This window comes from Xenopus laevis, chromosome 4L (genome assembly GCF_017654675.1).
Source record: "Xenopus laevis strain J_2021 chromosome 4L, Xenopus_laevis_v10.1, whole genome shotgun sequence".
Lineage (NCBI taxonomy): Eukaryota > Metazoa > Chordata > Amphibia > Anura > Pipidae > Xenopus > Xenopus laevis.
Window position 1 is genome coordinate 149,542,362 of NC_054377.1, and position 26,791 is coordinate 149,569,152.

A 26,791-nucleotide genomic window follows, 5' to 3' on the forward strand; every position below is an offset into this window, starting at 1 on the left:
GAGTGAGGGAGTTGAGGGAGGTAGTTTGAGGGAGGGAGTTGAGGGAGGGAGTCTGAGTGAGGGAGGGAGTTTGAGTAAAGGGTGAGTTTAAATAGGGAATTGAGGGAGTACAGTGAGGGAGTTTGAGTGAGGATGTGAGGGAGTTGAGTGAGTGAGTTTGAGTGAAGGGTGAGTTTGAAGGAGGGAGTTTGAGGGAGGGAGTGAGTTGAGAGAGTCTGAGTGAGGGGTTAGTTGAGTGAGGGAGTTTGAGTAAAGGGTGAGTTTGAATGAGGGAGTTGAGGGAGTTTGAGGGAGTTTGAGGGAGTGAGTGAGTTTGAGTGAGGGGTGAGTTTAAATGAAGGAATTGAGGGAGTAGAGTGAGGGACTGAGTTTGAGTGAGGGAGTTTGCAGGAGTGAGTTTGAGTGAAAGAGTTGAGGGAGGGAGTTTGAGGGATTGAGTGATGGAGTGAGTTTGAGTAAAGGGTGAGTTTGAGTGAGGGAGTCTGAGTGAGGGGGGAGGGAGGGAGTCTGAGTGAGGGGGGAGGGAGTCTGAGTGAGGGGGAGGGAGTGAGTCTGAGTAAAGGGGGAGTTTGAGTGAGGGAGTCTGAGTAAAGGGGGAGTTTGAGTGAGGGAGTCTGAGTGAGGAAGTTGAGGCGAGGGAGGTGTTGCCCATTAGTCGGTGCCTGAGACAAACAAACAGACAGAGGGAGGCACAAGGAATAAGAGGAGCGGGGGTCGGTACAAACCAATACCAGGGAGCGGGGGAGTTCTGTTGCGTCACGTGACGGTCTCTCCGCTGAAAAGCTCGGCCAGGGGGGAAGGTGCTGCAGTTGCTGCCAATGGCCGTGGCACGAGCGGGACACTGAGCGGCTGAAGAGACTCCCGCCCAGTCCCCAGACATCATGCAGTCTCAGAGATCCTGGTTCGATCGGGTCAGGGTGCCGGATGCCCCCGCTACTGGGATGCACAGAGCCCGTCTGGTTAAATCCGGTAAGAATTCTGCGTCTGAGATTAGATTAGCGCTGCGGGTGCGAGGCTGGAGGGTTCCTGTGGGTGGGGCACAACTGTCTCCTCTGCGCGGAGTCTCACACTGACACTGACCTCCAGCAGGGGGCGCTCACTAACACTGGGGCAAAACTACCCTGAGCTCTAACATCTCTGTGACTGTATCTCTATCTACAGTATATACTATATATCTCTATACATCTATATATCAGCTGTCTGACTTGTAGCTCTTATATATGAGAATTATCTGCCTACAGTGTATTTGTGTCATGTTATATAGTGTGATCCATCCATATACCTGTCCCCCACCCTCCTTCCACTCTCTCTCTATATCTGTCTGTTATCTATTGGTCTCTCTCTCTCTCTCTCTCTCTCTCTCTCTCTCTCTCTCTCTCTATGTCTGTCTCTATCTATTGGTCTCTCTCTCTCTATATATCTGTCTCTATCAGTTCATCTGTCCTCTGTGGAATCAGTTTTTCATTCTGTAGGGTTACACAGTATGTGAATACCTGGCTGTTTATTTCATTCTATAAATCACCCATGTGCAGTATAAATGCAGCGACACTGTATCTGTTACACAGAGAATATGTTTCTCTCTCTATACACAGTCAGTGTAGGCACAGGATCTTTTCTATTGGTTCCTGCACTCCTGACCTTTCTGCTGTTGTTTAGCTGTCAGTGGATTCTGGGAGTTGTAGTACAACATAGGGCTGCAGGCACATGTGCTTTTACTTTCCCCTGTAGTCGGGCACCGCTGCTGGCTCAGTTGCCCCATGCCCAAGCTGTCAGTCTCCCTGTTAGTGGCCCCATGTGCTGGAATGTCTCCCTGCCCCACTCCTTCAGTCGGCAGGTGTTTATGTAACTGTCGGCCGTGAGCAATAGGTTCCCTTGTTTACAGTGAGGCTTTGGCTGACCGTTATGAGCTGTGTCAGGACTCAGGAGCTGCCTGTATAGATCCCGATTATACTGAAACATACCCATAGACTTGCAACACGTTTACAAGTCTCTCGGGTCTCGCTCGTCCATCTCTCGGGTCTCGCTCGTCTGTCTCTTGGGTCTCGCTCGCCCGTCTCTTCGATCTGGCTCGCCCGTCTCTTCGATCTCGCTCGCCCGTCTCTTCGATCTCGCTCGCCCGTCTCTTCGATCTCGCTCGTCCGTCTCTCGGGTCTCGCTCGTCCGTCTCTCGGGTCTCGCTCGCCCGTCTCTTCGATCTCGCTCGCCCGTCTCTTCGATCTCGCTCGCCCGTCTCTCGGGTCTCGCTCGCCCGTCTCTTCGATCTCGCCCGTCTCTTCGATCTCGCTCGCCCGTCTCTTCGATCTCGCTCGCCCGTCTCTTCGATCTCGCTCGCCCGTCTCTTCGATCTCGCTCGCCCGTCTCTTCGATCTCGCTCGCCCGTCTCTTCGATCTCGCTCGCCCGTCTCTTCGATCTCGCTCGCCCGTCTCTTCGATCTCGCTCGCCCGTCTCTTCGATCTCGCTCGCCCGTCTCTTCGATCTCGCTCGCCCGTCTCTTCGATCTCGCTCGCCCGTCTCTTCGATCTCGCTCGCCCGTCTCTCGGGTCTCGCTCGCCCGTCTCTCGGGTCTCGCTCGTCCTTCTCTCGGGTCTCGCTCGTCAGTCTCTCATTAATTATATAATTATAATTACACGTATGGGACCTGTTATCCAGAATGCTTGGGTCTTCCGGATGACCGATCTTTGGATCTTAATACCTTATGGGGAATATTTATCAAGGGTCGAATTTAAAGTTTATGGGAGTTTATAAAAACTCCCATAAACTCAAAATTCAAAAAAAAAAAAACGTGTCTACTAGAAAATCATATAAACATTAAATAAAGGCAATAGGCTGGTTTTGCTTCCAATAAGGATTGATTATATCTTAGTTGGGATCAAGTACAAGATAATGTTTTATTATTACACTCTAGGAATAAGATGTTTGTGTTACACACTCGGTCACTGACACTCTGCTTCCTGAATCAGCAGATTTGGTGTTGGGGCAGTTGGAGGCATTAATATTATTATTATTATTATTATTATTATTATAACTCATAGCAGTGCGTCTGTGTTGTGTGCAGTGATTAGGGGGGATTTAAGTGGGATTAGTCTGAGTCTGACTGTGGAATTTAATATATTTAAGTAAAATGACCTGTTGCCTTCCAGCTGTTCATTGTACTACCGTTTCCCAGCATCCCCTGTGAGCCTTCACCCTGTGTACTGCACGAGGGAGGGATCAGATTAGGGTGATGAGATGTCTGTAGCACCTATGAACAGTGACTCTGACAACACCCAGGAAAGCTGCAGTCGGCCGTCTGAAACCGGATTTTGTTGAAAATCCTGGGATTTGGCCGAATCTGAGAAGTAATTCCTGGATTCAAAGAATTTCTAACCCTTTTTACAGTTTTGCTCTCTCTGCTGTGATGGTTCCGAGAGGTAATTAACCTGCGCTACATTATGTGTTTGCATCTTGTGACTGTGTCTATTTGCTGTGATTGAGGGGTGACTTAAAATGCTACAAGGCAAGTTGTATATGAGCCATGGGTTACAAATAAGCACTCGCCCCAAATCTCCCCCTAACTGGCCTTCAGTCAGTTGGGATGTCACCCTGCTATAGTTCCAGGGGTACCCAGGGTACAAATAAGCACTCACCCCAAATCTCCCCCTAACTGGCCTTCAGACTGGCCCCCCTTAGCTCATAACAAGGTTACAGATATATAGAAACATTGGGGTAACAGTCACCCTGCTATAGTTCCAGGGGTACCCAGGGTACAAATAAACACTCACCCCAAATCTCCCCCTAACTGACCTTCAGACTGGGCCCCCTTAGCTCATAACAAGGTTACAGATATATAGAAACATTGGGGTGTCACCCTGCTATAGTTCCAGGGGTACCCAGGGTACAAATAAGCACTCACCCCAAATCTCCCCCTAACTGACCTTCAGGCTGGGCCCCCTTAGCTCATAACAAGGTTACAGATATATTTCCAGGGGTACCCAGGGCACAAATAAGCACTCACCCCAAATCTCCTCCTAATTGTCCTTCAGACTGGGCCCCCTTCGCTCATAACAAGGTTACAGATATATTTCCAGGGGTACCCAGGGCACAAATAAGCACTCACCCCAAATCTCCCCCTAACTGACCTTCAGACTGGGCCCCTTAGCTCATAACAAGGTTAAAGATATATAGAAACATTGGGGTAACAGTCACCCTGCTATAGTTCCAGGGGTACCCAGGGCACAAAAGCACTCACCCCAAATCTCCCCCTAACTGACCTTCAGTCAGTTGGGATGTCACCCTGCTGTAGTTCCAGGGGTACCCAGGGCATGTGGGTGATATTGCTATTGGATGTGTTTGTGGGGTGCTGCTGTATATAACAATGGCACATGGAATGGGTTGGAGAGTTGGCAGTGAGTGGGTTGCATGGTGCCAGTTAGCAGAAGTTTCTCGGGTTTGTTGCTCAGGAATTAGTTCTACGTCACTGGCAGGAGATTATTAGCTGCGGTCTGTTTCCCAGTGAGCGGCTGCAGTTCCATCGGAACATGATTAATGATACCGGCCATATCAGTAGCCACCTGTAACGGATGAAGATCCATTGGGAGGTGTCTCAGCAGCACAGGCCTTCGATGAAGCACTTTTGTTCTACTTCCAGTTCAGCAGCACATTGACAATGTGTTCAGTTAGAAGCAATAACACTGCCTTCAGCTGGGAGATGTAGTTGCGCCTTAGGGTGGGAGCTGCCAAATTGGTTCTGTCGGCTTGTGTAAGTGTGTAAGCAGTAGTACGGGGCACACGGTGACTGGAGTAATTAAAACTTTGTTTATTGAAAATCCATCCGCATCTTAGCGCATATGACTGACCGCGCAGACTCGAAAGCTATAGCTTAACATCTGCTAGAAAAGCAGTGAATGTCTGACCTTTGAAATTATAGAGAAACCCCCCAGAGATGTGAGGAAGGATGATCTGGATCAAAAACTTCGGAGGCAAATTGGATATACCAACTAAAGACCACTGAGAATTGGGAGCTTTTGTAATTAAGTGCATTCCTTACTAGTGTATATGTGTTTACCAATGTACCGTTGTGTAGGATATAGTTATTTTAATTTATTGATTTAGTTTAATTTTGCGAGTGGATATAGTACTTGGTCACATGACACATTTTTGTAAGCATAACCCCCTATATCGAATATCACATTTATGAAAAGTGCTGGCTAGTAAGATACTTACTAAATGGTGTAATATTGACCTATTGGTGTATATCTGTTAATGGAATATATGTTGTAGTAACTTTAAGAAGTGCACGTGGAACAACACATTTGTATTTGTATCTGTATTTGCATTATTCATGTCAGTGGCATTCTCTATACTCCACAGATACCTGGCTATCCGTTGATAACTGAGACACCAGGTGTAATTAAATCATTGAATCTTACCCCTTTGTGGGATAAATGGTTAAATGTTTTTAATAGGTGGGGCTAAGCAGGTTTTATTAATGGGTGTCGGGGGTGGGCATTCCCTTTGCTTCTGAGGAACTGGCGAGATGCCCCGAAACGCGTCAAGTGTGGGGGAGATGTCACATTCGGGTAATGAACTTGTGTTTTTAATGGATATGCAAATTAGGGGAGGGAAATCACGTGACTTTTTGGCACACAACAAGGAAGTAAAAAGTTTTCCCACCCCTAATTTGTAAATTCGGTATTCGGTCGAATATTTTCGGATTCGGGGGTTTGCTAAATCCAAAATAGTGGTTTCGGTGCATCCCTACTCCAGTCACCGTGTGCCCCGTACTACTGCTTACACTTATGTCAAGTTCGTCTGGATCCGGGGACGTGATTCACGTTGCCCCTTTAATGCTGCAGACTTTCAGATCCGCTCATTGGGCCGTGCCAGAGAATATTTGTGCAGCTCAGCCCACCTGTCGCATGGATCCATTCCTCCTACTAGTTATATCCACACGAATTACCTGAATGCTATAACCACCCCCTACCTGCTCCTTCCTTCAATCACCTGTTTGCTCCACCAGCCTTTGGATTGTCACTGTATTGGAATCCACCCACTGCCTCCTCACTCCTCTGCACTCATATCCCTCTTTATTTCCTCTCCCCCTGTATTTCCTCTCTCTCTCTTTATTTCCTTTCCCTCTTTATTTCCGTCTTTTTTTTTTTTCTTTCCCTCTTTCCTCTCCCTCTTTATTTCCCCTCCCCCTTCATTTCCTTCTTTACTTCCTTTCCCTCTTTCCTCTCCCTCTTCATTTCCCCTCCCCCTTTATTGTCTCTCCCTCTTTCCTCTCCCTCTCTCTATTTCCTCTCCCCCTTTCCTCTCCCTCTTTGTTACCTTTCCATCTTTATTTCCTCTCTCCCTTTATATTTTTTTCCTCTTCCTCTTATGACAACTCTGCTGCTCAGAGCCCACTGAGCATGTGAGTGTCACAGACACTTTCCAAGATGGTGACCCCCTGTGACAAGTTTGAAGTCCTGGATCATTGCTGCTATTGACAAGCTCAAACTTTAGCCTCGTGCAATAAGTTCATTATATAAATAGGACATTTTTAGCCACATTCATTGGTTTAGTTCTCCTTTAAAGGGGTGGTTCACCTTTCAGTTAACATTAAGTATGTTATAGAATGGCCAATTCTAAGCAACTTTTCAATTGCTTCATTTTATTATAGTTTTTTTAAAATTATTTCCCTTCTTTTTCTGACTCTTTCCAGCTTTCAAATGGGGGGTCACTACACATTCAGTGAATGAGACCCAAATGCTCAGTCCAAGGGCCTTTCATTGAATTTGTACTTTCTGTTGATAAATCAGATGTGCAGCACCCACATTCCATCTGACGCAGGGAGTGATTCTCTGCTCGTTGCATAATCTGTTGGCTCAGGATCCCTAGCAACATATATATATATATATATATATATATTTATAGCCCAGGATCCTGGATACCAGTTGTGTTGAGTGGCTGCCACTTTGTGTGACTATTGTGTGTTTAGCGCCTGTGTCGCCCTGTAATGTGTCGCAGGCCTGGGTCTATGGCAATCCATTGGCCGGTACATTGCTCAGTGGGCTACTCAGAGCTCAGCTTGGCTATAGCTACTTGCTACCAGACTGTGTAACTGTTGTGCATTACAGCTTCCCATCATTGTAAGTGTTGTGGCAATAATGGCCGCATTTTTCTGCATGGACTGTGTGCAACTGTGTTCATTTGTCAGCGAGCCCTCACTTGTCGTTGCTTCATTTCTCTGCTTGTTTGTGTGTCCAATTGGTCTTCATTATTTCATTTCTATAGGTTTTGAATTATTTCCCTTCTTCTGACTCTTTCCAGCTTCCAATTGGGGGTCACTGACCCCCATCTAAAAAAAAAACAAATGCTCTGCAAGGCTACAAATTAATAATTGTCCTATTCCAGTCTCTTATTCAAATCAATGCATGGTTGCTAGGGGAATTTAGACACTAGCAACCAGACTGCTGCAATTACAAAGTGGAGAGCTGCTGAATAAAAAGCTAAATAAGTCAAAAACCACAAATAAAAAAAAATGAAAACCAATTGCAAATTGTCTCAGAATATCGCTCTCTACATCATACTAACAGTTAATTTAAAGGTGAATAACCCATTAAGTGACCGATAGAAACAACGTGTAGCAAATCGGAGAATTTGAAAGTTCACAGCATACGGATGGCAGCGTCATTTATTAATGTGTTTTTTTTTTTTTTTGAGCAGCTTTTGCTGGAAATTACTTACAAAGTTCTGAATTGGCAAATCTGACAGCAGAACATAAAACACCACCTTAATAAACCCCCATTTATTTGACCCTGTTTTTTTTATTTTTTTTACCCAGCATAAATATTCTGGCGCAATATTAATAAATGTTAATAATAAAATAGGCCCTTAAAGGGGTAAGTAATAGAATGGCTATTTCTAAGCAACTGTTCAATTGGTCTTCATTATTTATTGTTTATAGTTTGGGTATTATTTGCCTCCTTCTTCTGACTCTTTCCAACTTTCAAATGTGGGTCACTGACCCCCATCTAAAACCAATGCTCTGTAAGGCTACAAAATTGTTGTTGTTGTTACTCATGTTTTTATCCAGTCCCCCTCTTATTCATATTCCAGTCTCTTATTCAAATCAGTGTATGGTTGCTAGGGTTCTTAGGACCCTACCAACCAGATTGGTGAAATTGCAAACCGGAGAGCTGCTGAATAAAAAGCTAAATAACTCAAAAATCAGAAATAATAAAAAATGAAAACCAATTACAAATGGTCTCAGAATATCCCTCTCTACATCATACTGACAGTTAATTTAAAGGTCAACAACCCCTATAAATATACATAAAAGCATGACTGGAGTGAGAAAGCTCCATTGTACAACGCAAAGCTCACGTGCCCAGCTTGTGCTGTCTCCAAAAACCTATTTGTTGTAATGAGACGAGTAGTGTAGGCAGTTAGTTGCACCGTTGGTGTAGATGCAGCAGGTTTGCGACTGCTCAGAGATAAGGAAACCCAAAGAGCAGGGGGAACCGGATGCCCGAACAGCTGCTGTCGCTCCCCAGAACTGGACTTTACCCCGGGAGGATTAGAATTAATGCAGCAAAGGGGCATCCAGCGGGTGAGTTCATTGGTTCATAATCGAAAACATTGCGAACTGATAGCATCTGCGTTGCCCTCCCTTCACCCGATCCCTATCAGCAGTTTGATGGCAGTCAGGGAGAGTTAGTCTGTTTCTAAGCTACTGAAGGGCGGAGGGTGAGAGGTCCAGTTGAACTAACAGTGAACATTATGTATTAGAGAGACATAGCTTGTGTGAATGTGATAGGGATCTTAGAGTGTAAGCTTTACTGGGCGCGGACAAGTGAGAATAATGTATAATCTCCATAAAGTGCTGCAGACCGTTCTGGTGCTATATCCATAAAGATTAATAAGAGTAATACAGGTATGGGATCTGTTATCAGGAACCCGTTATCTGGAAAGCTCTGAATTACAGAAAGGCCGTCTCCCGTAGACTCAAATTTATCCACATAATCAAAAATGTTTAAAAACGATGTCCTTTTTCTGTGTAATAATAAAACAGTCGCTTGTACTTGATCCCAACTAAGATATAATTAATCCTTATTGGAAGCAAAACCAGCCTATTGGGTTTATTTCATGTTTTTATATGATTTTGTAGTAGATTTAAGGTATGAAGATCCAAATTAGGGAAATACCCCTTATCAGGAAAACCTCCAGAGCATTCTGGATAACAGGTCCCATACCTGTAATGCAGTTTTTTTTTAATGAAATGTTTTCTTATTTTATCTCAGTTCTGTAAATATATTAAAGAACAGACCAGTGCCATTGGTGTTGTACATAAAAGGGAATTTCCTAATTTAACTACACAGTATTAGGGATACCATAATTGATGAGTTAGTGATTTTATCAGGTGTCGGTTAACCTGCCTGTGTGTTTTTGGGGTGTGGGAGGAAACCGAAGTACCCAGAGTAAAGCCACACACAGACATGGGGAGAACATACTCCTTGCACATTGTGCCCTGTCTAGAATCAAACTCAGGACCCCAGTGCTGCAAGGCAACACCTATTTATCTACTGTCTCCATCTTGCCCAATTGACTCTTTTCCTGCTCCCTCATTCATGCCCTACTGTCACCATCATGTCTTATTTCAATCTTGCTCTCCTGACACATCTACTGTTTCTAGCTTGCTCTTCTGTCTCCATCTTGCCCTACTGTCTCCAGCTTATCCTACAGTCACTATCTTGCCCTACTGTCTCCAGCTTATGCTGCAGTCACTATCTTGCCCTCTGTCTCCAGCTTATCCTACAGTCACTATCTTGCCCTACTGTCTCCAGTTTATGCTGCAGTCACTATCTTGCCTACTTTCTCCAGCTTTTCCTGTTGTCTCCATCTTGCCCTACTATATCCAGCTTATCCTGCAGTCACTATCTTGCCCTACTGTCCCCAGTTTATCCTACAATCACTATCTTGCCCTACTGTCTCCAGCTTATGCTGCAGTCACTATCTTGCCCTCTGTCTCCAGCTTATCCTACAGTCACTATCTTGCCCTACTGTCTCCAGCTTATGCTGCAGTCACTATCTTGCCTACTTTCTCCAGCTTTTCCTGTTGTCTCCATCTTGCCCTACTATATCCAGCTTATCCTGCAGTCACTATCTTGCCCTACTGTCCCCAGTTTATCCTACAATCACTATCTTGCCCTACTGTCTCCAGCTTATGCTGCAGTCACTATCTTGCCCTCTGTCTCCAGCTTATCCTACAGTCACTATCTTGCCCTACTGTCTCCAGCTTATGCTGCAGTCACTATCTTGCCTACTTTCTCCAGCTTTTCCTGTTGTCTCCATCTTGCCCTACTATATCCAGCTTATCCTGCAGTCACTATCTTGCCCTACTGTCCCCAGTTTATCCTACAATCACTATCTTGCCCTACTGTCTCCAGCTTATCCTGCAGTCACTATCTTGCCCTACTGTCTCCAGTTTATCCTGCCGTCACTATCTTGCCCTACTGTCTCCAGCTTATCCTGCAGTCACTATCTCGCCCTACTGTCTCCAGCTTATCCTACAGCTTATCCTGCAGTCACTATCTTGCCCTACTGTCTCCAGCTTATCCTGCAGTCACTATCTTGCCCTACTGTCCCCAGTTTATCCTACAATCACTATCTTGCCCTACTGTCTCCAGCTTATGCTGCAGTCACTATCTTGCCCTCTGTCTCCAGCTTATCCTACAGTCACTATCTTGCCCTACTGTCTCCAGCTTATGCTGCAGTCACTATCTTGCCTACTTTCTCCAGCTTTTCCTGTTGTCTCCATCTTGCCCTACTATATCCAGCTTATCCTGCAGTCACTATCTTGCCCTACTGTCCCCAGTTTATCCTACAATCACTATCTTGCCCTACTGTCTCCAGCTTATGCTGCAGTCACTATCTTGCCCTCTGTCTCCAGCTTATCCTACAGTCACTATCTTGCCCTACTGTCTCCAGCTTATGCTGCAGTCACTATCTTGCCTACTTTCTCCAGCTTTTCCTGTTGTCTTCATCTTGCCCTACTATATCCAGCTTATCCTGCAGTCACTATCTTGCCCTACTGTCCCCAGTTTATCCTACAATCACTATCTTGCCCTACTGTCTCCAGCTTATCCTGCAGTCACTATCTTGCCCTACTGTCTCCAGTTTATCCTGCCGTCACTATCTTGCCCTACTGTCTCCAGCTTATCCTGCAGTCACTATCTCGCCCTACTGTCTCCAGCTTATCCTACAGCTTATCCTGCAGTCACTATCTTGCCCTACTGTCTCCAGCTTATCCTGCAGTCACTATCTTGCCCTACTGTCTCCAGTTTATCCTACAGTCACTATCTTGCCCTACTGTCTCCAGCTTATCCTGCTGTCTCCATCTTGCCCTACTCTTATTATCTTCTACTCCTGTCAATCTTGTCCTTCTGTCACCATCTTTCTCATTTTACCCTACTGTCACCATCTTGCCCTGCGCTCTCTATCTTGCCTAAAGATTGCCAAGTAGACCAAATGGTGATGATCCAGTGGTTTGACACTTGGGGCAATAAACGGGTCACATGGTGACACTGATGGGAGGCCTCTTTGCTGAGAAACTCATTTACAATCCTATGTGGGTTGTAGAGCTCTATGGTTTCACCTCTGGTGCATCGACAATTAATGACCCTCCTCTGCTTTGTTTTATTCGGCTGAAACTATTGTTATCTGCTGCGAGACCTGCAGGTCACTACAAGGAGCCTTTGTGGGGAGACTGGGGATGAGCTTGGATGAGGGGTCCAGATATTAATAAGGTTCTGTAGGAGAATAAACAGAAGTAACAGAATCACAGGCGCTTCCCTAATGACTTCGCACTCGGCCAGTATTTATAATATCATCTGCCAGTGCCTGAAATAGATCATTAGCTTCACTGAGTAACAAAGGCGAGCGCCATGATAGGACTTGGGAAAAGAAAAGCTTGCTGCATTATATTTATCAGTGATTAAATCCTTGCTCAGTTCAGCGTGTAGAAGAAACCGAGAGTTGCGTCATTTCTGTTGCAGGAAAGCGGCAACAAAGATCATTTTCAAGGCTGATCTGTGCCGGGAACAGAGGTCCAAACCTGCCCAAGTTGCCTTGGCACAAATACTGTTCTCTGTATGGAGAGAAAATCTAAATATATGAATAGGAATGAATACACATCAGGCCCATGGCATCCTCTGATATACCCAGAATTTTATGTATATTCCTCAAATTCTTTCTTGTCCAACCTAAAAAGCAGCATATAAGTGTCTGCGATTGTAATGTAGGTATAATGATAGGCACAGGACATACATTGTGCCCCTTACAGTAAGTACGGCCAATGCTTGTGGTCCCATCAGGCCTCTGTACTGGCAAAGTTGCAAGATACCCACCTCATGTCCAGATTTTTCTGTAGGTCGGCATTTAGACAAATGGTGTTCTTGTGTAGATGAATGAGAGGGATTAGGGCTGCCATGCTTCCCTGGTTCTGCACAGATGCTCTATTTTATGGCTTCTCACCCTGGAGCCGTAATTCCCTTCCTAGAAACCATTCTTGTAGGCTGTATCCACTGATTAATTTCCCCTAAAAAAAAAAGACTGTGTATATAATGGGGTGTGTTTTAAAGTGCATTCCTCTTCTTTATATTTGTATTTATATATGGCTGAGAGCTGCCATATTGATTCTCTTAGACAGTACAGTATGAGGTATAGCTTATTGTGTGCCCAGAACATTCCTTCTCTGTATATTTGTATTTATACATATGGGAGGAGGGAGGTGCCATATTGATTCCCTTAGACAGTACAGTATGAAGGTATAGCTTATTGTGTGCCCAGAACATTCCTTCTCTGTATATTTGTATTTATACATATGGGAGGAGGGAGGTGCCATATTGATTCCCTTAGACAGTACAGTATGAGGGTATAGCTTATTGTGTGCCCAGAACATTCCTTCTCTGTATATTTGTATTTATACATATGGGAGGAGGAGGTGCCATATTGATTCCCTTAGACAGTACAGTATGAGGGTATAGCTTATTGTGTGCCCAGAACATTCCTTCTCTGTATATTTGTATTTATACATATGGGAGGAGGGAGGTGCCATATTGATTCCCTTAGACAGTACAGTATGAGGGTATAGCTTATTGTGTGCCCAGAACATTCCTTCTCTGTATATTTGTATTTATACATATGGGAGGAGGGAGGTGCCATATTGATTCCCTTAGACAGTACAGTATGAGGGTATAGCTTATTGTGTGCCCAGAACATTCCTTCTCTGTATATTTGTATTTATACATATGGGAGGAGGAGGTGCCATATTGATTCCCTTAGACAGTACAGTATGAGGGTATAGCTTATTGTGTGCCCAGATCATTTGGAGTGTTGTTTCCGTTCCACAATCCAGGAGGAAGGCTCCAACGAAAAAGCTCTTGAGAAGAAGCCACAAATGGAGCCCTATCTCACTGCCTGTGAGGCCATTGTTTTCAAGCACATTGCACAGGCAGAACCAATCTGCTTAGCAAATCCCATGAGAAAGCTCCCTTTCTCCCCGGGCAGATGGCCAGAATCGTTCCTTTCTAACGAGGCCAGAACCTCCATCGTCTTTGACAAATTCACTCAAACCATTGAAAATGAGCTTGAAGAAAAACTTTCTTTGAAACGAAACCCTTGAGGAATCCGAAAGAGGCAATTTGAATAACATTAGCGGGATGAATACTAATTTTTTAACTATTGTCCCCTACAAAGATCCACTGTCTTAAGGAACTTTAACCAACTCCTGATCAGTACGGCACGAAGGAGGGGGGGCATGTAGCCTATTTGTGCCTGAATAGACCTCCTAAAATTTCTCCCAGAAGCCTTTGGGGCGGTAAAGTCATGCAGAGCCATAGTCATACATTTTCCTCACAGCTTGACTTTCACTAAAGTACACTTTAGCATCATTATTTTAATGCACACAATGGAATGGGACTTTCTCTGCTGAAAACAAGGAACAAAATAGCTTTACTTGCAAAGACAAATTCCCAAAAAACATATCAATTGAAAGACAAAGGTCATGAATGTGGCTCCATTAAAGGACAAAGAAAGTGGTATACACTGGGGTTGCCAATTGGCTTCTCTGCACAGAAAAACACATCACCATTAGGTACTTTTTCTATGAGTTCCACACCACCATGTTTAGTCATTTGCCAGTGGTCCCTTGCAGCTTGCTGGGCCCAACATTTGGAATATTCTCTACTGTGCATGCACCGTCCTTAAAGGTACAAAATTGTACATACATACGGACCACTGGGAAGTGAGTGAAGATGGTGGCACAATTCTAACTGGAAAAGTGCTGTGGGCCAGGGCACAGGTCCATATATAACAAATTGGCATCCGTCTCAGTTATACTTTTCTTGTCCATTTAAAAAAAAAAAAAAAAAAAAAGTATAATGGCTACTCTAAAAAAATAAATAAAACATGCTTCATAATTTCTTTTCCTCAGTACAGACACAAGAGGAGCTAGTGTTACAGGGACCACTCTGTAGTAGTACAGATGGCTTAGCTCAAGTAACTTGTCAGTAGTTGACACAATACCTGATGGAAAACACTATAAAGGTCTCCATCCTATGGGGAGATACCAGTGGATTTTAGGAAAACCGATGTAATTCCAGTGTTTAAAAAGAAATGACGGGCTCAGCCTTGCAATCGTAGGCTGGTAAGTCTGACATCTGTAGTGGGCAAGATTTTTGCAGAATTATGTTCCAGAGAATGGCATTATAAGCTGTAATCGGCATGTCTTAACGAAGGATATAAACAAGCAATACACTTTCTGTTTATGAAGTAGGAGTTTAGACATTGGGGTTGCAGTAGATGACATGCCAAAGCTCCCAGTCCCCAATGTGTATTAGGGCTGCCTATCTCCTGTCTCGTGCTGCTCTTTAGCAGTATTTTGTAAAACATATTAAGGGCTGCTTTAGTTTATTAGGAGCATTTCCGGAACTTTATGTTTGTTGACGCTGCTGATAACGTAGTGTTGATCTTCTATGCTCAGTAGATTATATTTTCCTGGCGCTTAGTTGCGGGCAAATGAGGACACAATGGCCAGAGAATATTGGAATACAACATTAGCCAGGCTTACATAGAGGACACAGATTTAACTAGGAAGGTAAATCTCATTGAGTTACTCCTCTCACATTGAGGTGGCGTTTCTTGCCAAAAAAAGACGGGCAAGGGCAAAGTGCACTATTTAGTTTTATCGGATATGTCTGTCTTGGTCTTATTCCACCTCTCTCTGCAGGACGGATCTCCTGCTCATGTGAATATGTGAGATGGGTTAAGGGAAAGCAGAAGATGTCAGGCAAGCCCAAGCACTACCAGTCTGTAGCCTGCATAATTTATGGTTGCCACTTAGATGGAAAATGTAACATATAATATGCTTGACTCTTGGACCATAACACGTTGTAAACCTTTAATAAGTAATTAGGTGACCCTGTCTTTGGGTAAATCCCTCATTCAGCTGGGTCCTGACTATGTCGGATCAAATATCCGCAAATATGGCTGCAGGTTAGAAGAATGTAGAAGATATTAGTCCAACTGGTACAGCTCCCTTTTATTTCTAACCTCCCTAGGTACACGGTGTATTCTCAACTGGCGGTTTCCATGTAAACAAAAGACCACATTCCGACCTTAGTCCAAAATGCCATCGGAGAATAGGCTACGTGTCCCATGACAACAATCATAGCTCTTCCCACTAATGTGAAAAAATACAAATATTTGGCTCCCCATGTAGAATGTGATCTTGGGTGACCCAAGTAGGAGCCATTGCATCGGATTCTTGCGTAGAAGTCCTACCACCATCATGACCTACTGCTGCAGTCACAGTCCATAAGTGGAAATCCTAGGGGGTTTTAATTCAGTTCTTACCCAGAACTTAATTACTTAATCAAATGGTAGTGAATGATTCTACATATGGAAATTGCCCCTAACTTCTTCTTATTCTCCACAGCTTCTATGTACTCGGAGCTGCAGAGGGAGCCGCCGGATATTGGGAGTATCTTGACCCATCCGGATTATCTTGATGGAAATCCTGAACTAATTAAGCCCAAGAAACTCCTTAATCCAGTGAAAGCCTCCAGAAGCCACCAGGAACTACACCGAGAGCTGCTGATGAACCACAGAAGGTGAGACCTCTTTATTGCAGCCTAGGGTAACATTTTGCAAAGGGAAAGTAAACCCTTTTTGTTATCTTGTGAAGCTCCACAGGATTAACATGAGGTTCTGTTGTTAATTTTTGGGGTTGTGTCATTAAAGGGTTGTTTCATTTCAGCACTGGCTTTTTTTATTGTAATATAGGTCTGTACAAACCCATGTGGGGGTCCAGAAGATGGGGGGGGCGAGACTGTGGGGTCTTCTGAGGAGGCACTGCTTGAGGGTAATGGGGGGGAAAATGCAATGGTTATATTTAGGGATGCACCGAATTCACTATTTTGGATTCGGCCGACCCCCCGAATCCTTCGTGAAAGATTAGACCGAATCCAAATCATAATTTCCATATGCAAATTTGGGGTGGGAAGGGGAAAACATTTTTTACTTTCTTGTTTTGTGACAAAAGTCACGTGATTTCCCTCCCGCCCCCTAATTTGCATATGCAAATTAGGATTCAGTTCGGCCGGGCAGAAGGATTTGCCCCAATCCTTCTGAAAGGCTAAATCACGAACCGAATCCTGGATTAGGTGCATCCCTAGTTATGTTGGGCCTCCCTGATTTGAGCATTCTTATTTCTCCAAAATGATTTTGCTGAATCAGTGGAGCACTCTTGAGACAGGAAAAAACCCGGTGGGCCCCGGCCCTCATGTGCCCCCGCCGAGCCAGACCTCAATCTCCTGGCCCTACAATAAAAATCAATGGTGCTGCGCCGCACAGTAGAGGGTCTGGAGGTCCGACCCTGGACAGCAGTTATGTGAATGTAAAGGGCCTACTTATAGCTCTTGTAAAGACTATTGAATTGTATTTGAATCCCTGCCATAAAGCAAAGTAGAACTGCTGTTTCCATAAGCAGACATTCACTTGAGCAACAAAAAGTACTCCCCATTATTATTGTTATTATATTTACTCTATACAGAGACTGTAAGTACAGTAAATGTAGTACACAATATTACACATTGTTTTTGGGTACATATAAGCGCATATTTGCTCTTAGCCCTTTAACCCATTGCGTGCCAGGTTGTGAGGTGTGCGGGATCATATGTCCTGAAACACTCGCTGCTGCGTATAAATGTGTTTATTTCCTACACGTGAGCTGCACCGCTGTATATTTATTTTTTGGAGATGCCGAGAGATCCTCTTTCCCCCCCCCCCCAAAGCCGACGATAGGAAAGACATAGCCTAAAGCAACAGTAGCGTCCCCGAGCGCAGCGTTTCGTAGGTCAGCGAATCCGTGGAATTCCTGCTCAACATAAAAGCAAAGAGCTACAGTTACGTGAAAGGGGAGACAAATCTGGGTAATGAGGCCACGAGGGAATCCTGTCTGACAACTCACCTTTCCACTGTATTCAGCTCCTTCCCCTTCTAATATATCCGACTCTTGTTCTGCCGGCCATTCTATACATCACCCGCGTTCTCACAGGACTTTGCTTTCTACACCGATTTGTGTAGTCTCACGCACATACATATACACACATAGACACGTACATATACATACACATGTACATATATATATACACACACACACACACACACTTACATGCACACAAAGAAGAACATGGATGCTTTTAGGCTAAAGCAGAGATGGGATTCAATTTGGGCTCCCCCAGCATCACAAGCATAGATGGGAGAAATATTTTGCGTTTGTTTTTCGCTGAGAAAAAACACAGAAAGACTCTAATGTATAGTAAAAGTGGTTGTTCACCTTTAAATTAACTGTTAGTATGATGTAGAGCGTGATATTCTGAGACAATTTGCAATTGGTTTTATTTTTTTATGATTTCTGGTGTTTGAGTTATTTAGCTTTTTATTCAGCAGCTCTCCAGTTTGCAATTTCAGCAAACTGGTTGCTAGAGTCCAAATTCCCCTAGCAACCATGCACTGATTTGAATAAGAGACTGGAATAGGAGAGGCCTGAATAGAAAGATGAGTAATAAAAAGTAGCAACATTTGTAGCCTTTTAGAGCATTCGTTTTTAGATAGGGTCAGTGACCCCCATTTGAAAGCTGGAAAACTTTACAACAAAAAGGAAAATAATTTAAAAGAAGAAAAAGTGAAGACCAATTGAAAAGTTGCTTAGCACTCGCCATACTAAAAGTTAACTTAAAAGTGAACCACCCCTTTTAAAAAAAATGTTTTGCGGTCTGAAAAGATGGTTTGAAAAATTGTCACCCGAAAAACAAGGCCCCTTGACATCAATGTGTTTGCCAAATTTGTTGCCGTTTTGCTTGTATTCGGTAAAGTGAAACAGGTCAGATTGGCCCATTAGTAATCCAAAGCCCTAAGTATTAATAAATCATTTTGTTTTCACACCAGGAATATCCGCCATTACTCCCTTTAGTTGTTGTGCAACTGTCAGCAGCCCCCCAGCTTCCATACGTCCAACCCTGGAGAACAGGCAATTGCTATGTAATGGAGCTGAAAGGAATGAGTTTATACACTACAAGTCAGAGGAACAGGAACTTGTTTTAGCACCTGGAAATACTGTAAAGTAACCAGCAAGAAGGCAAACATAGAAAGTGTGGATCTGGTTGCTTCACTTGCAAAGACTAATCCCCGAAATGTTTCCATGTGTGCAACAATTTGGGCTGTGGAATATACTTGTTTCAGTTTGTCACTTTTTCTAACTTTCCCTTTGATTGGTCCCTTTTAGCTGCATTGTGCCAATGGATTGAAGGAAAGCTGAAAGATATTTTAAAAAAGGGTTGTTTCACCTGCAAGTATAGGCCTGTTAAAGTGGACCCAGACACAAAAAGCTGTATAATAAAAGTCCTTTTCAAATTAAACATGAAATCCAATTTCTATTTTTTATTAAAGCATCCATAGCTGTTGTAAGTTCATTTAAACATCTGAGCTGTCAATCAAATATTGTCTGCCCCTCCTCTATGCCTTAGGCATAGAGGCGGGCCAGACAATTACTTTCACTTTCCATTCAGCACTTCCTACATGTCACTGCTCTCCCCACATTCCCCAGTTCTCTTCACCATTTAATTGTGTAGCCAGGGCATGGGGATGGACATCAGGTCCCCCATTCTGGTGCACAAACAAGATTCTGAGATGATACAAGACTTGTCTTAATAACAGTGTCCACAAAATGGCTCCTGCCTGCTTGTTATAATTATGAATTCCCAGACTGAAGGAAACAAGATTCAAATAATTTATACAGTGTAATTAAAGTTCATTTTGTTGGACTGATGTGATAATTTTTTTGGGTGATGGGTCCCCTTTAATGGGGTGCAGGGTGGTGTCATCTGCTTGGATTTAGCCAAAGCCTAAAAATATTTGCTCAGATGTTTCAAAAGGAAACTGGTTAAAGAATTGTGCACAGAGTGTGGGTGTCTATGGCACATTCTATTCTTGGAGAAGGGTCGTTAGTGAGGTGCCACTTTTATTTAATTTGTATATTAATGACTTTGTATGTAATGTAGTGTTTGCTGGTGATACAAAACTATCCCGTTTGTCCAGATCCCCCTGCCACATTATGGATAGAATGAATTATATAAGGGACAGTAATGAAATGGAGAAAGTACAGAGAAGAGCGACTAAGCTCATAAAGGGAATGGAAGGGATCAGTTATGGGGAAAGGCAAGTTGGGATTGATTACACTGAAGAGACAGTTAAGGGGATTTGATCACTATATATAAGGGGGATATGATATATATATATAAATATATAAAGGGGATAAGATCACTATATATAAATATATATAAGGGGATCATGTAATAAATGCTCTGATGCCTTATATAGATCTTTTCGGTAGACACAAAGGCATCCTTTTCTTTTTTCAGAATGAAAATACCTGCACTAAAATAAACTCTTGATAGAAAGCTGATCAGGGACTGGTCCAAAAATACCAGTTTGGAGTCAGGAAGGTTTTTCCCGCCACCCTCTGAGGCAGGAGAGGTTTCCAGGTTTTTACCTCTGGATCAGCTCTTAGACAGGTTTCACTTGGTCTGTTTTCAAGCTCAGCTCTTCCATTATTCTTTGGAAAATCCCATTACCCGTTAAAGGACCAGTAACATCAAAAAAAAAAAAATGTGTTAGTATACAAGGAAAAATAAACACCAAAGCAAATTAAACTTTTAAATTGCAAAGCCTTATTAAGAAATAACTTGCCAAAACTCCACTTCCTGTCCTCTTCAAAACAGGCGACACGGCGACCATCCATCCTTCAGTGCGCGATTTCTCCTCCCTGGCTACTGACAGCATGTGAATGAGGCTCAGCTCTCAGGCTCTGGGCAGGCATGACGGGTGAGCCAAACGTCGCTTCCCAGAGTCTTCCCATCTGAGTGTGCCCGGGGATGACTACAGGGTGGCAGTGGCAGGAGGAGGCTACACGGGCATGTGTACTGCCCACATTTTTTTTTAAAAAAAAATTCTGTTACTGGTCCTTTAACGATGGTAAAACAATAAAGGGAGTCATTACAGGATAAAGGGATCCCTTCAGAACAGCAGTCGGCATTTAACTGGAACGATTGGTACTGGCACAGTGTGGAAGATCCGTATCCAGCAGAAACCCACTCATTATCAATCATAATCATCACCCGAGCCGGGAATATTTCCCAAAGAGAATGGTGCCATCTAGTGGATAAATATATAACTGCAATTTAACAAACTACACTTATCCCCCCCCCCCCCCCTTGGTTATTCTGCTACTGATATTATCTGTATAAATATATAAATAGGATAAACAACTTTCTCCGCATCACAGGGCAGTATCCAGTCAATCTATGGTCTGTTGGAATTAGGGATGTACCGAATAGACTATTTCGGATTCGGCTGAATCCTTGGTGAAAGATTCGGCCGAATACCGAACCAAATCCTAATTTGAAAACCTTGGAAAAAATTCTTCTTTTGTGATGAAAAGTCTTGTGACTTCCCTACCCGCCCCTAATTTACATATAGTTACATTGTTGGTTACATAGTTACATAGTTAAATGGGGTTGAAAAAAGACAAAGTCCATCAAGTTCAACCCCTCCAAATGAAAACCCAGCCCCATACACACACCCCTCTCTACTGTCACATACATTATATATACCTCTGGTGCGGTGATCCACTTTATGGGTAAAAAGGTCCCCTGCTATTTGTCTATAATGTCCTCTAATGTACTTGTAAAGTCTAATCATGTCCCCTCACAAACGCCTTTTTTCCAGAGAAAACAACCCCAACCTTGTCAGTCTCCCCTCATAATTTAACTCTTCCCTCCCTCTAACCAGTTTAGTTGCACTTAGTCTCTGCACTCTCTCCAGCTCATTTATATCCCTCTTAAGGACTGGAGTCCAAAACTGCCCCCATACTCCAGATGAGGCCTCACCAGGGACCTATAAAGAGGCAGAATTATGTTTTCATCCCTTGAGTTAATGCCCTTTTTTATACAAGACAGAACTTTATTTACTTTAGTAGCCACAGAATGACACTGCCCAGAATTAGACAACTTGTTATCTACAAAGACCCCAAGATCCTTCTCATTTAAGGAAACTCCCAACACACTGCCATTTAGTGTATAACTTTGACATATTGTCAATTTCCCAGCTGCCCCAAGTCATGTGACTTGTGCTCTGATAAACTTCAATCACTCTTTACTGCTGTACTGCAAGTTGGAGTGATATCACCCCCCTCCCTTTCCCCCCCAGCAGCCAAACAAAAGAACAATGGGAAGGTAACCAGATAACAGCTCCCTAACACAAGATAACAGCTGCCTGGTAGATCTAAGAACAACACTCAATAGTAAAAACCCATGTCCCACTGAGACACATTCAGTTACATTGAGAAGGAAAAACAGCAGCCTGCCAGAAAGCATTTCTCTCCTAAAGTGCAAGCACAAGTCACATGACCAGGAGCAGCTGGGAAATTGACAATATGTCTAGCCCCATGTCAGATTTCAAAATTGAATATAAAAAAATCTGTTTGCTCTTTTGAGAAATGGATTTCAGTGCAGAATTCTGCTGGAGCAGCACTATTAACTGATTCATTTTGAATTTTTTTTTTTCCCATGACAGTATCCCTTTAATTTAACCAGAAACCTTTTGTGTTGCACTGTATCAAATGCTTTAGCAAAGTCTAAGGGGTTATTTACTAAGCTCCGATTACCTGAAATTCCCCGAAATCCGAAATATTAGTGTTTTTTTTTTTTTTATAAAATCGGACTTTTAAAGATATCACACGTTTTTCGGAATTTAGTAAACCCCGAGGGCTAAAAAGCCCGAATATAAAAAGCAAAGCAAATTTTCGGGAAAATGTAATAATAAATAAACGTTAAAATCCCAAGCGGGTTAGTCTGGCAAGATCTATTACGCATAAAACCATGCTGGCACAAACTCATAGTATTATGATTTGCTATGAAGTCCAGTATCTTATCCTTTATTAACCCTTCGAAAAGCTTTCCTACCACTGACGTCAGACTAACTGGCCTATAGTTTTGAGGCTGAGAACGGGATCTTTTTTGAAGCATCACATTAGCAAATCTCCAGTCTCTCGGCACTATGCCGGACCTCAAAGGATCCTGAAAAATTAAGTAAAGAGGTTTGGCAATCACAGAGCTAAGCTCGCTAATTACCCTGGGATGAATACCATCTGGCCCTGGACCTTTGTTAATCTTAACATGTTCAAGTCTCTTTTGAATTTCTTCAACCATGCATCATTAGTTGTATTACTAGAATTGGGACTATTAAGAAGGAAACCTTCACTTACTGGTTCCTCATTTGTGTAGACAGACGAAAAATATGAGTTCAGAATCTGCGCTTTTATTTTGTTTTCATCTTCCAGCTGACCCCCCTCTGATACTAAAGGTCCCACCCCTTCCTGCTTCATTTTTTTACTATTAACATATTTAATAAATATTTTTGGATTCTTGTTACTGCTTGCTGCAATATCCTTTTCTATATCAATTTTAGCTTGCCTTATAGCTTCTTTGCATGATTTATTGGCCTCCTTGTACCTTATAAATAATTTGGCTGTCCCAGCTAACTTGAAAGCCTTAAAAGCAGGTTTTTTCTTACCCACCTCAACACCAACACTTTTTTGGTTTTGCTTTGCAACGTCGTTCCTTGCTTACAAGGGGAATATACTGACATGTATATTTATTAAGCAGCATTTTGTTCCGTGTTTAACCCTGTGAAAAGCATTTCCCACTTAATATGTTTTAAGTTAGGATTCAGTTCAGCCAGGCACAAGGATTCGGGCAATTCCTAATCCTGCTTAAAATGGCTGAATCCCGAACCGAATCCTGGATTCTGTGCATCCCTAGTTGGAATTGTGATATAGGGCTATACTGTCCCTTTAATATAATGTGCAGGGGGTAAGAAGGGAGTGGGGGTGGGCAGGTTGCTGGAGGAATGGGATGAGGGGTGGGATGTCTTTAGTGGTGCCCAAAGCAGGTGGAAGCTCCCAGTGTCCACTTTAAACTGTACAAAAGCTCATTCATTCAACTTGATGGACTTTGTCTTTTTTTTTTCAACCCGATTTTAACGATTATTTCATGTGGGGTTGAAACCCAAGTGCGCCCCCTGCGGGCAGAAAGTTGCCTAGAAAAACTTCCGGCCATTTCTTTCTTTAACTGTCGCCCTTTGCGTCTGTTTCTTAGAGGTCTTCCAGTTGACAAGAAGCCGGAGCTGCAGCGAGTCCTGGAACACCGACGGCGAGACAAAATCATCCAACAGAAGAAAGAAGAGGAAGAGATAAAGAAGCTCCAGTCTCCGTTCGAACAGGAGCTGTTAAAGAGACAGCAGAGGCTGGAGCAGGTAAAGAGCGCCACCTAGTGCCTCATGGGCTCAACGCTCGTGAAAATCATTTGCACAATAGAAATCTGTAAAACACCATTTCAGCACAAATAATATATTCACATTCTGCTCTTTCCTTCCCTTTAGCTGGAGAAAGAACAAGAGCCGATGAAGGAAGAGGAACGAGCCCCAGAATTTGTTAAAGTAAAGGAGAAGTTAAGAAGAACGGCGATGTTACCCAGTGAGGAGAGGGTGGGGTAACCCCCGGCAGAACTCTATGAATAATCCTATTGCGGAGGCTTTGCTGCGTAACACCCTGGATACCCACACTCGGTTATTAACCGTTGCCGCTACGTCTTTCAGTGTGCCCCAGACCACTCGCAGATACAGGGTTTGTGTTCAGAAATGTCGCTTTTTCCGTGTATCTACCCACCGCCGCAGCATTCGATCCTGACACTTAAACTCAGAGGCGACTAACACCTCACAATATGGCCGGCTAAGTGACTAGCGGTTTGTGGGTAACCGTGGGAATTCGCTTTCCAAGGCGGCAGTTTGTATATTCCCAGTGAGTGTGTCTCCTGTTATGTGGCGTCTCGCTGTCCCCCGTCGGCTTTTACTGCTGGACTTACAAGAAGAGGGCGGGGCTGCCAGAGAAGTGGCGGCCATATTGCTGCGCAGAATTGGTTTTGGGAACTGACAGTTTGGTATAATGTTGCAGCCAACAAGACCTAATGGTGTCACTTAGGGCATAAATGCATTAATATTATTGTACCCCCAGTGTAGATAATGACCCTCTTTGAAATAACTGAGGTTTAAGTTTTTATATTTCCCCCCTACAGAACCTGGATTGGGGGGGGGGCATTCTCCGTTCTGCACTCTTCTCTGGTTCAGTGATTGTGTCGCTGACCAATACCAGAGCGTCGCTCGTGCAAAGGGAAAGGCCTCAGTCATCTGAAAAGAAAAAGATTTTTGGCTTTAGAAATGATCTGTATATAATATAATATTTACTGAAATAGATAACAGCAGTTTATATTATTATTTAACCAAAACCATTTTTCATGTTTGCCTTAGGGAATGTATTTCCTTCTGACCCAGGAAGATTCCAGCTGTCTGTATAGCACCATCAGTCAGCCCCTGCCCCAGAGAGCTTACAGTCTATGGTCCCTATCACATTCCCATCAGCCCCTGCCCCAGTGAGCTTACAATCAGAGGTTCCTATGACATTCCCATCAGCCCCTGCCCCAGTGAGCTTACAATCTAAGGTCCCTATCACATTCCTATCAGTCCCAGAGAGCTTACAGTCTATGGTCCCTATCACATTCCCATCAGTCCCTGCCCCAGTTGAGCTTGCAATCTAAGGTCCCTATCACATTCCCATCAGTCCCAGTGAGCTTGCAATCTAAGGTCCCTATCACATTCCCATCAGTCCCAGTGAGCTTGCAATCTAAGGTCCCTATCACATTCCCATCAGTCCCAGTGAGCTTACAATCTAAGGTCCCTATCACATTCCCATCAGTCCCAGTGAGCTTACAATCTAAGGTCCCTATCACATTCCCATCAGTCCCTGCCCCAGTTGAGCTTGCAATCTAAGGTCCCTATCACATTCCTACTATGGGCAGGTAATCAGGAGCCAATGAACCCACCTGGAGTGTGGGAGGAAACTGGGGTACCTAGAGGAAACCCCCACACAGATAAGGGGAGATTATACAAACTCCTTGTAGATAGTGTCCTGTCTGGGATTAAACTCCAGCAAGGCAGAAATGCTTATATTGCAATCAGGAGGCTGTTATGTTGGGAGATAAGAGAATAAAGGACAACTGAGTCTTGCACTTTTCTTTATGTATAGCCGAGCCCCCGTCACATGACCAGGAGGAAGTAGATTGGCCCCAGGAATTATACAAGCAGAAAAAATGGCTGTAATTAAAGATTGTTTATAGGGAAATACAATTATTTTTTATTTTGATGACATTATCCCTTTAAGGGCTAATCACTGCTACTGAGACCCGACTGAATGTAACAGGGAATGAATAGTAATTGTGACATTCACCCCCATATCAGAGGGACATACAGAACTCTCTGCTGCACAAAGGGTTAACCTCACATTTTATTTAATGATTTTTGGGTTACTGTGGGGGGAGGGGTTATGTCTCAGGCACAGAATATGGCCAATATTTGGATAAAGCCTTAACGACATTCATTGGATTTTACTAACACTATAGGTTGGTTCCGCTGCTTCAGCCTGTAAATACGACAGATATTTATTTAGTTATGGTTCGTACATCGTCTATTTTTCTATGTAGTTCTGTGTCTGTATCACCAATAAATAGTGAACTTGCTGCACTGTGAGACTCTTGTGTTTTCCAGATAAGGGGGTCTATCTGTCTTGCCTTAAGTCTACTAGAAAATCATGTAAACATTAAATAAACCCAATAGGCTGGTGTTGCTTCCAATAAGGATTAATTATATCTTAGTTGGGATCAAGTACAAGCGACTGTTTTATTATTACACAGAAAAAGGAAATCATTTTTAAAAATGTGGATAAAATGGATCTATGGTATTCCGTAGTTCGGAGCTTTCTGGATAACTGGTTTCTGTATTAAAGATCCTCTACCTGTACAGAGAAAAAGGTAATCATTTGTTATAACATTTTGATTAAAATGGAATCTATGGGAAATGACCTTCCTATAATTCAGAGCTGCTTTGGATAACAGGTTTCTGGATAACAGATTCATGCCTGTACTCTGATAGGGGGATGCTGGGAGTTTTAGTCTAACTTGAAAGGCGGAACAGAGCTCTTCTGTATCCATTGTAGGGCAGCCCATCAACATGACCTATAGGGAACTGAATGTACATTAATATATTTTAGGACCGGTAACAAAAAAAAATCGTTAGAATACAACAACAACAAAAAAA

The 26,791-nt window shown here is 43.3% G+C and overlaps 1 protein-coding gene across 1 annotated transcript; it reads left to right on the top strand.

The window, feature by feature from the left end:
• The first annotated feature begins 847 nt into the window (after positions 1-847).
• fam107a.S (family with sequence similarity 107 member A S homeolog) lies at positions 848-26,218 on the top strand. The gene is given in 4 exon segments (NM_001094600.1): positions 848-969; positions 15,963-16,137; positions 23,743-23,899; positions 24,026-26,218. Coding segments are annotated over 3 exon segments (441 nt in total). The 5' UTR covers positions 848-969; positions 15,963-15,967; the 3' UTR covers positions 24,140-26,218.
• Positions 26,219-26,791: the final 573 nt, after the last annotated feature.